At 31.2% G+C, this 14781-nt stretch overlaps 1 protein-coding gene across 1 annotated transcript; it reads left to right on the plus strand.

The window, feature by feature from the left end:
* The first annotated feature begins 3464 nt into the window (after window positions 1-3464).
* Window positions 3465-4247, plus strand: LOC133036334 (probable calcium-binding protein CML27). The gene has a single exon (XM_061112958.1). The coding sequence runs from the start codon at window positions 3566-3568 to the stop codon at window positions 4076-4078; it is 513 nt and encodes a 170-aa protein (XP_060968941.1). The 5' UTR covers window positions 3465-3565; the 3' UTR covers window positions 4079-4247.
* The last annotated feature ends 10534 nt before the right edge of the window (window positions 4248-14781 follow it).

A 14781-nucleotide genomic window follows, 5' to 3' on the forward strand; every position in this document is an offset into this window, starting at 1 on the left:
CACCAAAAGAACTAAAACTTCAACTTGTAACATAAAAAAACTACACAACAGCTCATTAACATATTAAAAATGATCTACAAAATAAGATAAAGAAAAGTGAATTAATCCCCTATCAATGATATTAAACACTAATAAAAGAAATTCTCAATTTTAGCAGATAATTACTCTCAAACAAATTATATTTAAAATAAACTTATTGAAAAAATCTCTGTAATAGTAACTAGTAAGTCCTCTATAAAATCGTCCTACAAAATAACAATAAATAAAATTCTATTACCACACATTTTAATGAAAAAATATGTAATGTGAATGGTAAATAATCCATATTATAATATCAAGACTTAAAATATTTATTTATCAAATTTGATTGACCATTTGTATTTAGAAGAGTGTTGATTACAACCTCTTAGTTAATCTTCATGTTCGAAATTGCTTCTTAGAATATTTTCATAATAGTATTCATTATAACTTAGAGTTACAATATCATCCTTGTAAACTTTTTAAATTTTTTTGAATAGTTTATAGTATTAAAAAAATTCAAACCTATTTTCGACATTGTAAACTATTCAAAATATTTTAAAAATTTACAGGGATGATGCTGTAACTATAACGAACACCGCCATAATTTTATTTTATTTTATTTTTTTTTTGAAAAATATATTTCAACATGTATTTTCGAGCACGGAAATTGACTGAGAGGTTGTGATCGAAGGTTGACGGTAACATTCTTCTTGCATTTAAGTATCGATACCATCCTAATTAAGATGCTAAATACTGTATTATGATTGACACGTTACAAGTGATTAGTTATTTTTTATATACCATTTATTAAATTAATATTGTGCCACCTTTTGTGATTAGGGATGCATATGGATAGGGTCCCATAGAATACTGCCTCTAATAGAGCCAGAATTTCCCATCTACATGAGGAAATGGATAAGGATGAAGAATTTTTCATTTCCAAACATTAAATGGGTCAAAGCGAAGACGGAGATGACGCATCCCGCCCCGACAGAGGCCCGTCTAATATTTTATTTTCTTAATAATATTTTGCCCATCCGTAATATGGTATAAACAGGAATGCATATTAAAATTCTTAAATGGAATGAGGACGGGAAAGCATTCCCTACCCAATATGTATTTCTATTTGTGATATTTAGCACATTCAAGTATTCTTAAGAAAGCATCTCTAATGACACAATTTATTTTTAGCTAAAATAGTTAAACTATTGAAATAGAGAATTATATATATTGCTCCAATTATCATCTCTACTTTAATTAAGAATGATTATTTTCATAATTTAAATTTGTTAAATATACCCTTATTTAATAACATAATAAAAAAGTGAGTATTATTAAAACACTATTAAAAAAGTTTAAGAGATTCTTAAATGTATAGAACTCTTCATTCATTTTCTATTATATTTTTTTTTTTATATATATATAGTTATATATAGTTTACCTTTTTTTTTAAGACTCATTTTTCATTTTAGTTAAAAATTGTGTTTAAAAAGACAACCTTGTAGCATTTCTCGGAATATTTATATAAGAAAGGAAGAAAAATTGGCACAAGTCTTTTCCATGCTTCCCTCCATACTTTCTCCTCATAATCTCATATCCTATATTTTGGGTGTGGTCATCCATGACCAATTACAATGGTAGGCCATTGCCATTGAACATTGCTTGCTTAAAAAAATAATAAATTATTGTAACTAAATTATTGTGTTCAACTCAAATAATTTTATTCTTTTATGTTGGAACAAAAAAGTTCATTAAAACTAAAAATTTAGGAGATATTAATTCATTATGTATTGATTTAAACTCTCTTTGAAAGATATTCATAAATTATGTTTATAAAATATATTCACAAATTATGTTGATTTAAACTAGAAATTAAAACTCTCAAATAGTTTTTTTTTTTCGATTTTTCAGAAACATCCCTAGATTATGTTTATAAATTAGTCGTACACGTATTTAGAGTGGATAATGAATTAGTTTAAATAGTAGGTTTTTTTGTTATTTTTTTATGATGTAGTAATAGTATGCTCATCTACGGTGAAAGTTAATTAATTCATTGTTCAAAAAAAAAAAAGACTAAAATTTTGACTACCAAATCTAACACTTTATGTTCTTGCCAAAACATTAGCAACTTAACTAAACTTTCTTTTTTTTAGAAAAATAATTAATTTCATTAAAAAGGCAAAGAACCAAAGAGATTTTATTCAGTCAAAAAATCATCTTCAAATTAGTTATACTAATAAAAAAAATGTGGAAAAATTGAATGATACTTTGTACAATTTTTGAAAATATAGTGTCCAAATTTATAATTTAAAAGGTTTAACCCTCATAATAATAAGTATCACCATTTATTTACTCCATAGTTTACTTAATTATAGCAATTAACGTAAATAAAAAAATTTAGAAAAATGCTAAAAGGTATTTGTGGTTAGGGTTGATTCTTTGCTAATTTGGATCTTAGGTAAAAATAAAAATAAGAGTAAAAAAAAAGTGAGATTATTAAGATTTGAACTCTCAACCTTTTAGTGGTTAAACTAATCAAATTATCACTAAGTTGCAACACATATTTAATATTATAATTATTTTAATTTATTTTATTACTAACTATATTATAATTTTTTTTTTGAAATGGGGGCCTAAGCGGTGGGGACTTAAGGCGGACGTCTCTTTCGTCCCATCTCAAGGTTGGCTCTATTTGTGGTGCTTAGAACTCACTCTTCTTATTGCCATTTTACTGTTAATGTAATTAAGTATCGAATTTCATATAATTTAATATAATAATCACAAGACACCACTTTTATAATATGTTAGGTTGGTGGCTAATATGAATGCTCATAAATATATTATCTTAATTTTTTTTATTAAAATAAAAAATAAAAAATTGTGGGGTTAAGGAAAAAAGTGAGTAAAGTATCTTGACGTGTTTTTTAGGCTTGTTGTTTCGTATTTTTCAAACTAATCTATTTGTGTTTATGTATCGTGTTTTTCATGCTTCTCGTGTCAATTTGTAGCATCATGTCGTATTGTGCCCTAATCTATATTATTTTGTACTTATTCGTACTCGTGCGTTCGAGACTCGTATAACAAACTTGATCCATATTTACAATACTACTTATAAATATAGGGATATGATTTTGTCCCGTTATTGTACTTTCACGGATTGTAATCCGTGATGTACGACAACCGTCAGATGAGGGAGTTATTTGATCTGACGGCTAAGATTGATTTAAGAGTAATTAGGGTTAAAAAGTAGAAACGTACTTTGACACTCATTTAATGTACCTTGAGACTCATCTAATGTACCACGAAATACATTCCATGAAAGTACATCACGGATAAAATCGTCTCCCTATAAATATATTATCTTAATTTTTTTCTTAAAATAAAAAATAAAAAAAAATTGTGGGGTCAAGAGAAAAAAAGTGAGTTGAGTGACTCCCCATATTTTCTGAGACCTATAAATACAACAAACTCAGCCTCAGATTCTCAAACCCAAATTCCCAAAACCCAAAAAAGAAACCTCATAACTAAATTTCAAGCTTCATCCATGGCGGCCACCACCACCAACGAACCCATTCAATCAAAATCATCATCATCCGTCTACCTCCAAAACCCCGACGAGCTCCAAAAAGTCTTCAGCCAATTCGACACAAACGGTGACGGCAAGATCTCCGTTTCCGAACTCGGCGACGTTCTCAAAGCCCTAGGCACCACCGTTGCCTCCAAAGACCTAACTCAAGTCATGGAAGATCTCGATTCAGACCACGACGGTTTCATTTCGCTAGAAGAGTTCGCCGCCTTCTGTCGCCAGAGCTCAGAGGACGGTGGAGCTTCGGAGCTTAAAGATGCATTCGATCTCTACGATCAAGATCATAACGGACTCATCTCAGCCTCTGAACTTCACCAAGTTCTCAGTCGCCTAGGGATGAATTGTACCGTCGATGATTGTAATCGGATGATCGGATCCGTTGATTCTGATGGTGATGGTAATGTTAATTTCGATGAGTTTAAGAAGATGATGACTAATAATTCCATGGCTAAAGGATCGGCGATTCAGTAGATCTCCGTAGATCTTGATTTGCAGGTAAGCACATTGATCTTAATTAGTGGTTCTCGTTTAAGATTCCTTTTAATTAAGTCTCTGTTTGTCGTTAATCTATAAATTGTATCAACTAAATCCAAAATTTGACTCTGTTCGTATTTTGTCTGAATAGATTTTCTCGAGAAAATCATTTTCTTTTCTGTGTTTTTTTTTTCTTGTTAAATCTCTTCCAGACTCGTAAATATAATAATTACATTAGAAATTAATAAATTTCATAAGTTTGAATCTCTTCAGTAATTTTATTTTTTTCTTTCTAAATTTTTAATATAATTGCTATAAGAAAATTTGAATTATATCATTTATAGCTCAAAAAAAAAAAAAAATCGCTTAAATAAGTTTAATTCTCATAAATACTAAATTTAATATTTTAAATAAAAAAGTTTAATAATTTGGACCAGGAACTGTCATAGCATTATTGAGTTAGTTCTTTTTATAGTAAAAAATTAAATTTAATTATTTAGGAAAATTCTAAAATGCACCTCTTTAAAATAGATATATTGATGCACTCCTATCTGTTTTAGCACCCGAAATAATTTTTTAGTCAAAATTTTTCTCATGGTCATGTATGTTATAGTTATTTAAGACAACTTGCAAAATTTTAAGAAATTTGGAAAAGTTTAATCTGCCAAAAACTACGTTCAAACAGTGTATTGCACGCGTGATTATTTTATTTTATACGCGTGTAAAATAAGTTATTTGAACATTGTTTTCTATATTGTAAATTATTCGGAATTTCTTAAAATTTTGTAGGTTATCTTAAATAGTTATAACGTACATGAATATGAAAAAAAATTAGACTAAAATATTTTTTTGGATGCCAAAACAAGTCAAGGGTGTATCGGTATATCTCTTTTAAGGTGGTGTATTGTAGAATAACCCTTATATATCCCAAATTATTTTTTTTTGGTAGTATTTATAAATTTAATAAATAATTATTTATATTTCTCAATAAAATAAATAATAATAATAAAATATAGGAATATGGGTATAAGAGGAAAGTAGGGGTATTGCTCAAGTTGTGAGAGTTGCTATATTGACGGTCAACGGTCAACCATGATGATATATTTGAGAAGAATATAATAAAGAATAATAGAGAAACTTGTATGCATTATCTTATATAAGGGATATTTTGGGTATAAGGAAAGTTTTGAGTTTGTAACTTTGTAGATAGTATAAATCTATTATTTTTTTATGCAAAAATATTTGTGCTATATTTGATTAAAACAAAAGATTTTGGGATATATTTGTATCAATTTGTAGTATTTAAAATTTAATGTTTAAGTTTTATAATTTAATAGAATAACTAAATTTAATAATCAAACATTCAAAATGATATAAAAATAAATATAAATGTTCTTTATTTATTGTGATGTAAATTTAATATGAGATAAATTTAGATCAATTTTTGTCACATTATTAGAGCGATTTTTTTGTGAAATGAATTATGTTTAACAATGGATTATTGTGTTAGTAAACTATAATTTTCTTTTAATTTATCAATACAGACTCTATTAGTTTTTTCCGGCTTAGATTTTAATTATTGTATTTTGACAAATACTTGTAGTCTTATAGTATCAAATATCAATGATTTTCAATTTTTTTAATAAATTCAAAAATAAGTTTATATATAAATTTAAGACATTAACAAAATTTGTATATTACTTGTAAATTTAAGTATGAATTGGTACACTTTCATAAAAAAAAAAGTATGAATTGGTACACTTCAATTCAAGTGTTGTATATTTCAATTTAAAATAACTTTCCATGGATCAACTCATATCATTGTTTTTGCTCAAAGTGGTGGAGGTTCTTTGCTTGGTAACATGTATTAAAATATACTTATATATGCAAATATTTGCAATATATTGTAGTATGGTAGTCCCCCATTTCCAACATGGTTATGGTTGAAGTTACACTCTCCCTATAAATTAATAGCATTTCTATATTTAAAAATATTGTTATGGTTGTGGTTAGTTATTTTCATATTATAACCATATGATCTTTACAATATTGTTGGATTCTTTATTAATAATTCTCTCATTTTAATACAAGATTTAATTTTGTAGTGACAATTGTATGTTTATATTGAATTTTGGCTAATTAAGATTTTGTCTCCCAAATTTTGATATATACCAATTATGTTTTTTGAATTTTTTAGGTTGTTTAAAATTTTTCTCGAACTACTGAGATTATTTGATTTAAAAACTTTTATCTAATTTTACTAACAGAAGTCTAAGTAATATGGACGAAGATTCAGAAAGCACGATTTGGTACATGTTTATATTCAGGAGATACAATTCGGTAGATATTAAAATTTAAGGGGCACACTTTAGTACATGGACAATCGCCACTTTAGTGAAATTGAATAAAATTAGACAAAATCCATAAATTCAACATTCTTAATAGTTCATGAAAAAAATTTAACAACTTAAAAAATTTAGGAGCATGATTTGATACATATAAAAATTCAGAACAAAAATCTTAACTAGTCATCAATTTTAATACATTGCACAATTAAATTAAGTAAATATTAAATTAGGAGCCAATATTTGAATCTAATTTAAAATATATTTTTTTTGAATTAACACCATATAATATACAATACCAAATACTCTATTAACCATGTGGTTCTAATAAGTAATAATCATGTGGAATGAGGTTCTATTGACCATGTGGTCTTCAAAAGTGACAATGTTAGTAGGTATAAAGTAATAATTTTACTTTATATATTATTTGATTTGATGTTGTTACCAACCAAAATCTTTAATTAAAAAGTTTAAGATTTTGATTAGTCAACAAAAAATCCTTTGATATGTGTTTTAAATGAGTATCTGTTGACTGAAGCTCACAACTAACAAAAGTTTATTAGCTAAAGTGTTCATTAAATTATTCACACTGTACACCATTGGTTATAAATTATGTTACCAATACATGAATTTTATTATGATATTCATTATTAATTTAACTTGCTGTTAAATTATTTGGCAATAGATATAAATTATAATTCGCTCTCATTATTTGACATTTTTGTGTTGCGATTTAAAATTTATGTATTGTGGACATTGATTGATAAACTTATATAGTGTCTAAGATGGCGAGTTTTCCTTCAAGGCCGAATTTAGGGGCCCAACAAAAATATTTTCTTCTTAAATATATATAATATGTTAGTAATTTTTAAATATACTATATATTTTAAATAAAAAGTCTAATAATTTTTATTTCCTTAAGGCCACCCAATCTCAGGATTGGCCTTGTTTCCTTCATTAAATTAAAAATATATATTTAAGTAATACTAAATTAATGTTACGTGCAATACACGTATAGTATTTTATTTTTTAATTTTTTAATGTGTATTTTGATTTTTAAATATCATAATAAATGTTATCAAACCTACCATAATGTCTATGATAAGGAGTTGTCCTCATTAAATTAGAAAATATACATTTAACTAATATTAAATTAATGTTGATACAATGCAAGTATGTTTATAGTATTTTTATTTTAGCAAGAGATATTTGTTTTGCCATGTAATGGTTGGTATTAAAAACTTACTATTTATTAATACATCACTTAACATGTAAATGAATCATGTATCTTAAAATTGAGTACAAACTATGTAATGTAGAAATAGTTCTAAAAAGAAAAAAATTACTTATACAATCTAAAACAAACAATTTAAATGACCCAAAACAGTAAAATGCAACATTATGTTATAATTTTATACAGTGAAACAATGATGTTTGGTGAGTTATTCATTAAAGCATTTTCTAAAGTCCTAACAAGTTATTTGTCGAGAAAAGCATCAAGGAAAGAGTTGCTTCATCATGTTGAGAATTATGGTATGGTTCTGATTGAAAATTATGAGTTTATATCTTAAAATTAATTAATGATAAGTGGAGTAGTCTATATTTTTATATATAGCTAAATACTTTACTATTTATTCCATGTGAGATAATATCCACATTACACTGCAACCAAAATTCTATCTCTAATCTTTTCCTGTACACGTCACCCAAAACTTCAATACCAAATTTGTTTTTGGAGCTAAAATTTTTTGTAGCGTGTTGTAGTTCCTCATGAGTGAAGCTTTTGAGATTTTCAATATTGGTGAGCCCCTCTTCTAGGTTGTCTACAATAAATATGTTAGGTTTATTTTTATGTATTTTTATAGTCTAATTTAAGGTGTGTTTTAATATTTTTATTATTTTATTGTGTAAATTTGTGTTTGGTTTTAGTTTTTATTTATTTTTTAGGAGAAATATTTGGAGATCTTTAATTTTAGTAATTTTAGTGTTCTGCAAGTCTTTTTAAGCAAAAATGAAAAAAAGAAACTTCTTTTAACTTGGATGGATTTTCTATTGCTTAAAATGAGTCAAAGATTGCATTTTTTAGCTCTTAATTTTGTGTTCAAGAGTCAAAGATGGGAACTTTTAAAGTTTAAGGTGAAAAATCAAAGAAAAAGGAAACCTAACCTGTAAGGTCGTGGCCTTACCCTTGTTCACTGGAAGAAAAATTGAAATGGGAAACTACTAAAATCAGTGAAGAGTGTGGAAATTCGTTTGTAAGGTCGCGACCTTCGTATAAAATGAGAATCTTCAATATTTGGCTCTATTTAAAGTGGGTTGAGTCAAAGCTTTGACATCATTTTAAAATTGAGAGGAATTCTGAGTGTAGAAGAAGAGTAAGGAGCAGAAGGCACTGGTGGAGGATTCTAAATAGTGTTATTTCTCCTCTATCTCTATCTTTTATGTCTTTAGTTGAATTTCTATTGTTTTAGAATGATTTTTAGTAGCTGATTTCTTTTAAGAATTATTATGTGAACCACTTGAGTTTATTTTATAAATTAATGTGATTGTTCAATTTCTTCTTCTTCTCTTTATTCAATTCTATACAATTTGTTTTAATTTTGCAATTATTGACTGATTAACTTTAATTGTAATCTATGAATTCGAATTAAAATTCTGGAATGTGAGATTTGAATATGATTTGATTGATATGGATGCAAAATTGATTTAGGACGAAAGTACCTAGGTTGTTTGTATGATTTTATTAATTGCTATACTTAATACTATCTTTGTGATTTAACTTATCATAGGAATATATGAAGTTTTCATATAGATTGATGTTGCTATATTTTTAAACGCTACGCAAGTATACGCAATCAAGTAGTAAAATCTCACACAGGTGAGGTCGATCCCACAGGGAATTGGATTAAGTACCACTAAATTATACTTATGATTCTATTCGGTAAATCAAAAGTAATTATGGTTTAAAAACAGTAAAATTTGAAAGAAATTCAGAAAACTTAATAACACAATTTAGAGTTGAGCAAGATGAGACAATAGGGAGGAGAATCCTGTTGTTGTTTACCCAAATTGTTAATGATTAATTACTATCCTATTCTTGGGGTGAATGACAGATTATAAAATAACCTAGCTCCTTTCAGATCTTCTAGATTCTAAATCACATGTTATCTAATTAATTCCTTAATTAAACTAACATGAAATCAGCATTAAGCAATAATCTATTCGTCACATAAGTCATGTAAATACTTTCGTTTCACATAGAACATCGATTATCTTAATTTTAGCATTCTCAATTCTCACTTTTCAGATTTTGAATTGAGATCATAGAGCATGCACAAGGTGATCAATCTTAAACATGAAATTAAACACAAATTAAGATAATTTCACACACACAAGAATTGAGGAATGGTAATTAAACATTAACTAGGAAAACATTAAACAACAATCATCATCCTCCCTAAATGGGAAATTTAGTTCAGAAACAAATCCATAACCATTCCTATAGCAATATTCAACATTAATAAATTAAAGAGGAATAAAGAAAAGAACTGTTTAAGGGTGAATTCTGGATCTTCACTTGAATCTCTACGCTCTTCCTGCCGCTCTCAGCTGTGTTTTAGGGTTCCAAATCGCTCTCTCTGACTTCCAATCGCAGTTTTCTATTTATACTTGAAATTTAGGGTTCGATGGACGAAATTACCCCCGGTCCGTACGGGATCTCGCCGCGGCCACACTTCCTCTCGCCGCGGCGAGAATGTGCCAAAATTAGGCAGTTTCTGTTTCTCGTATCTCGCCGCGGCGAGACTCTTCATCGCCGCGGCCAGATATGCAAAAACTCAAAAAATGAAGTTTTTCCTCGGCTCAGCACGTCTTTCAGTGAATTTCTGCACCCGAGACCTCTTTTACTCCAAAGAACCTGAAAACATAGAAAACAAGCGTAATTCCGTCCCAACACAGCTAAGAATGCACATAAATTGGATCCAAAACATAGGCTAAAAATAGCCTAACAAACTCCCCCAAACTGACTCTTTACTCGTCCCCGAGTAAACTAAGACTAAACTAAAAAAAACTAAAAATGATAGCTGAACTTTCCAACAATTAAATTGTTACCACCACCTGCACAACTTCAATCCCTCAATAACCAGAATTTCAACTTGCCAACTCTAAGAACTAAGTTGAATGTGCAGTTTACAAGTAAGTAATTCATACAAACATAAAGCATCGCAATTCCCATCAATATCACAACTGTTCTAACTTTCCAACATCCCACTAACACATGATCAATAAGTTTGAATGACATACCTCTCTCCACTAATGTTGACAAATTTCTACCTGGAATCAATAGGTCTTTTTCGGTTAAAATCACATGGCCTAGGTACATGGGTAGATGAGAAGTCATTTAGGCTATACTATACCATAAGCACTATTAACCAAGCAAGCCTAGACATTTATTTTGCTTTCTTTCCATATATCCCAAAAACAGAAATAAGAGATTGCAATTTTTTTTCTTGTGTGTGCACCTCATAATTTTCTTAACTTTTTTTCAAGAAGACACATTTTTTTCTTTTATAGGCACAACACACAATATTCTTATTATTTTTTTTCAATCTCTCATTCCTACACTTTATATATTTTTTTTTTCACTTACAGCACTTATTCCCCCCCCAAACTTGCTTCAAGGCTTATGGCATAACAAAATATGTTCAGGGTGAAAAAGAGTTTAGAATAACGAATTCAGCTCCGTGAAGTGGTGAAAAATTTTAAAACAGGCTAAGGCTCAACTTTGGGTATACTAAGGAAAAATTTTTTTAGGTAGGCTTGAAAGGCTCAATCGATCCAAAGAAAATTTGCCTAAATCATTTTCCAAACAAAAATCATCAAGGATTTCGCTTCAAGAGAGTATGTCAAACAAATTCTATTCCATGTTCAATCAATCATTCCACAATCCAAATAGAACACAAGTGATATGTGAGAATAGCAAATGTTTTAAACCTACATGAATCACTTCCTAGCACACATCCAATTTAATTCAAACAGTTGCAAGTCAAGCACACAGTTATGTTTCAATCCATTGCACAAGTGAATAACAACAATTCAATCCATTTTTCAATTTAGCTATCACGCAAGACTAAAAAAAACTAAAACAAACTAAACTAAAACAAATAAACGCGAAAAAAATAGATTAAGTTTCCCCCCCCCAAACTAAAATGCACATTGTCCCCAATGTGTGAAAATAAACCAGGAGGAGAGAAACTTACCTGAGCCCCTTAAAAGGGGTTTGGCGGCGGTGGCTGGTCATACGGGTTGAAACGGGGTGGCATGGGAAAATAGTTTGGATCCTCCACACCGATGTTCATCCTCGTGACAAGGGTGTTCAATTGAGCCACCTGCTGCTCATCGAAGATACTCCTCTGGGCCATGTAATTCTGCATATGAATGTTCTGCTGAATCAGATAATTCAGCTGATTGTGAGTGTACTGCATGGCAGGGTCAAGAGGCCCGACAAGACGTGGTGGTTCGATGTCCTCACGTTCTTCTTCTTCTCTTGTCGGAGGACCTCCTTGAACTGGCGGTTGACCATGAGGATGAGGAGGTTTGAAGCGCAGAACAGTCGCCAAAGTAATAGGGCGCTGGGGCGGTACCTTTGTATCATATGAGTACTGTGGTACTCCATGTTTCTCACAGAGGTCAGTGATTATTCCAGCCAACCCCAGTCCTCCACCGGAAGATCCCTCAACCATAATATCAAAGGTTGTTCGAACAATATCCCCCACATTCAGATTATACCCTTTCATAATACCATAAACCCATTTAAGTCTGTCCATTTGAGCATCAGAAAAATGCTTGTTGGGGAGCAGCCTTGCACTAACAAAGTATAGCCAAGCCTTGGCCACTGGATTGAGTTCACATCGGTATAATTGGTATGGTACTCCACTAAGCTCATGGAACCTAAGGCCAGGATACCCTAGAGTCTCAGCCATATCCACATAATTCGTACTTCTATTATAGAATTGTTGTTTCAATTGTTGTTCTTCATAAGTGAAAGTTCGGAGATCATAAAGGGCATGAATAGCGTCTACGGTAGCAGGCACTCTAACCCCCCTAACTCTAACTTTTCCCTCTTCTCTTTCAGGCCAGTTGGCTAAAAACTCCAAAGCTAGAGTTTGATTACCACGCTCAGTGACATCGACGAACTTAGTCCACTGCCTCTCTAGGATTTGATCCCTAATAGATGCAAAAGCAGGGGGAATATTGGCAGTTTGGCTTAGGTTGACTATGTCTATCCCTCTATCTTCAATGAACGCCCTATCTTTCAATTTTAAAAACCTCTCTTGAGCCTCCACGTTGGCAAACCTAACTCTATCAAGGTTAGGGCGTCCCCTAGATGGGTTGGATGATGAAGCTCCCTCTTCATTGACCCTTGACCTCTTTGGACCCATAACTCCCAAATTTTTTTCTAACTTTCAAGATTTTTCAAAATTTTGACAGCACTTCCCCTTAAAAATTGACTTCCCGGGATTAAAATCCCTTTCAATTTAACCCAATTCTATTCACACAATCAATTTCAACAATGTATATAGCAAAAATCCCAAATATCCACCAAATAATTCAAAACTATCCAATAAATTCAGAAATTTTTCAATAAAAATTGGAATGGAAGTCTTAGAATCAATACCTCAATGAAAATCACTCTTTAGTCAACCTCCATTGATGAGAACCTTGAAGCTTTAGGGAAGAAGATGATGAATAGTGATTTTTCTGAAATTTGGGTGAGGTTTAGGGATTTTGGAATGGATTTTTAGAGGAAAAGAGTGTTAGATGAGAGAAATAAGGGATTATAATGATTTGGGATGAAAGTTTATGGGTAATTTTGAGGAAAATTGGTTTGAATGGGATTAGATGAAGAAATTAGGGTGAAAAGAGGTGGTTTTCGGCTGGGAGAAGAAAGTGTTTGAATGAGGTGTGATTTTGAAATGTTAGGGTTTTTGGGATTTAAAAAGGGAAATCTGGCAATCTCGCCGCGGCGACCTATACCCTCGCCGCGGCGAGAATCCGTGGATTTAAGGGTCGTTCTGTAGATGTTATCTCGCCGCGGCGGTATATACCCTCGCCGCGGCGAGAAATCTCGAAATTACTGGCCTTTCTGTAATACAATTCTGGCCGCGGCCAGACATTTCATGGCCGCGGCCACTGACCCAAAAACCAAAAAAAAATATTTTATTTTTTTTTTTTTTTTTTTTTTTTCAGTAACGAAACAGAATGAACATCAAGAAAAATAACAGTAAACTTAAAAAAAGAGTTCAACTAAATCAAAAGAAAACTTGGGTTGCCTCCCAATTAGCGCTAACTTTATCGTCGCTCAGCTAGACGTTGATCGAGATCTTCAAAGTGGCGCCAGAATCATGGCGGACTTGGTTTGATCAAATTGACCCCCCAAGTAGAGCTTTAATCGTTGTCCATTTACTTTGAAAGTATTAGGACTTTCACCTTTTAGTTCCACTGCTTCGTAGGGAAACACTTTGATCACCGTAAATGGCCCTGACCACCTTGATTTTAATTTACCAGGAAACAACTTTAGCCTTGAGTTAAAGAGTAGAACTTGTTGACCAGGTTGAAACTCTTTTCTGACTAGATTTCTGTCATGCCATCTCTTAGTTCTTTCCTTGTAAATCTTGGCGTTCTCATATGCTTCATTTCGAAATTCTTCCAACTCATCCAACTGTAGTAGTCTTTTCTGCCCAGCAGCTTTTAAGTCCATGTTTAGAGTTCTCATTGCCCAATAAGCTTTGTGTTCTAACTCTACCGGTAGATGACAAGCCTTTCCAAACACCAACCGATATGGTGACATCCCGATTGGCGTCTTGAACGCTGTTCTATAAGCCCACAATGCGTCATCCAACTTTCTTGACCAATCTTTCCTTGACCTCTGCACCGTTTTCTCCAGAATCATCTTTATTTCTCGGTTAGAAATCTCAGCTTGGCCATTACTTTGCGGATGATAAGGTAGAGCTGTTCTATGACGAACACCATATCTCGAAAGGAGTGCTTCGAATTGTTTGTTGCAAAAGTGACTCCCTTCATCGCTTATGATTGCTCGGGGAGTTCCAAACCGAGTGAATATGTTCTTTTGAAGGAACCGAAGGACTGTTTTACCATCATTAGCTGGTGTGGCTGCAGCTTCCACCCATTTTGACACATAATCCACAGCTAATAGGATGTATAAATTGCTAAACGATGAAGGAAAAGGACCCATAAAATCTATCCCCCATACATCAAACAATTCAACTTCCAAGATTCCTGTCAAAGGCATTTCGTTTCTCCTTGAGATGTTTCCTGTACGCTGACAACGATCAC

Source organism: Cannabis sativa, chromosome 3, assembly GCF_029168945.1.
Source record: "Cannabis sativa cultivar Pink pepper isolate KNU-18-1 chromosome 3, ASM2916894v1, whole genome shotgun sequence".
Lineage (NCBI taxonomy): Eukaryota > Viridiplantae > Streptophyta > Magnoliopsida > Rosales > Cannabaceae > Cannabis > Cannabis sativa.

What these genes read in the sequence shown, in the direction of transcription:
- LOC133036334 (XM_061112958.1), top strand. Translation starts at nt 3,566, where the DNA reads ATGGCGGCCACCACCACCAACGAACCCATTCAATCAAAATCATCATCA.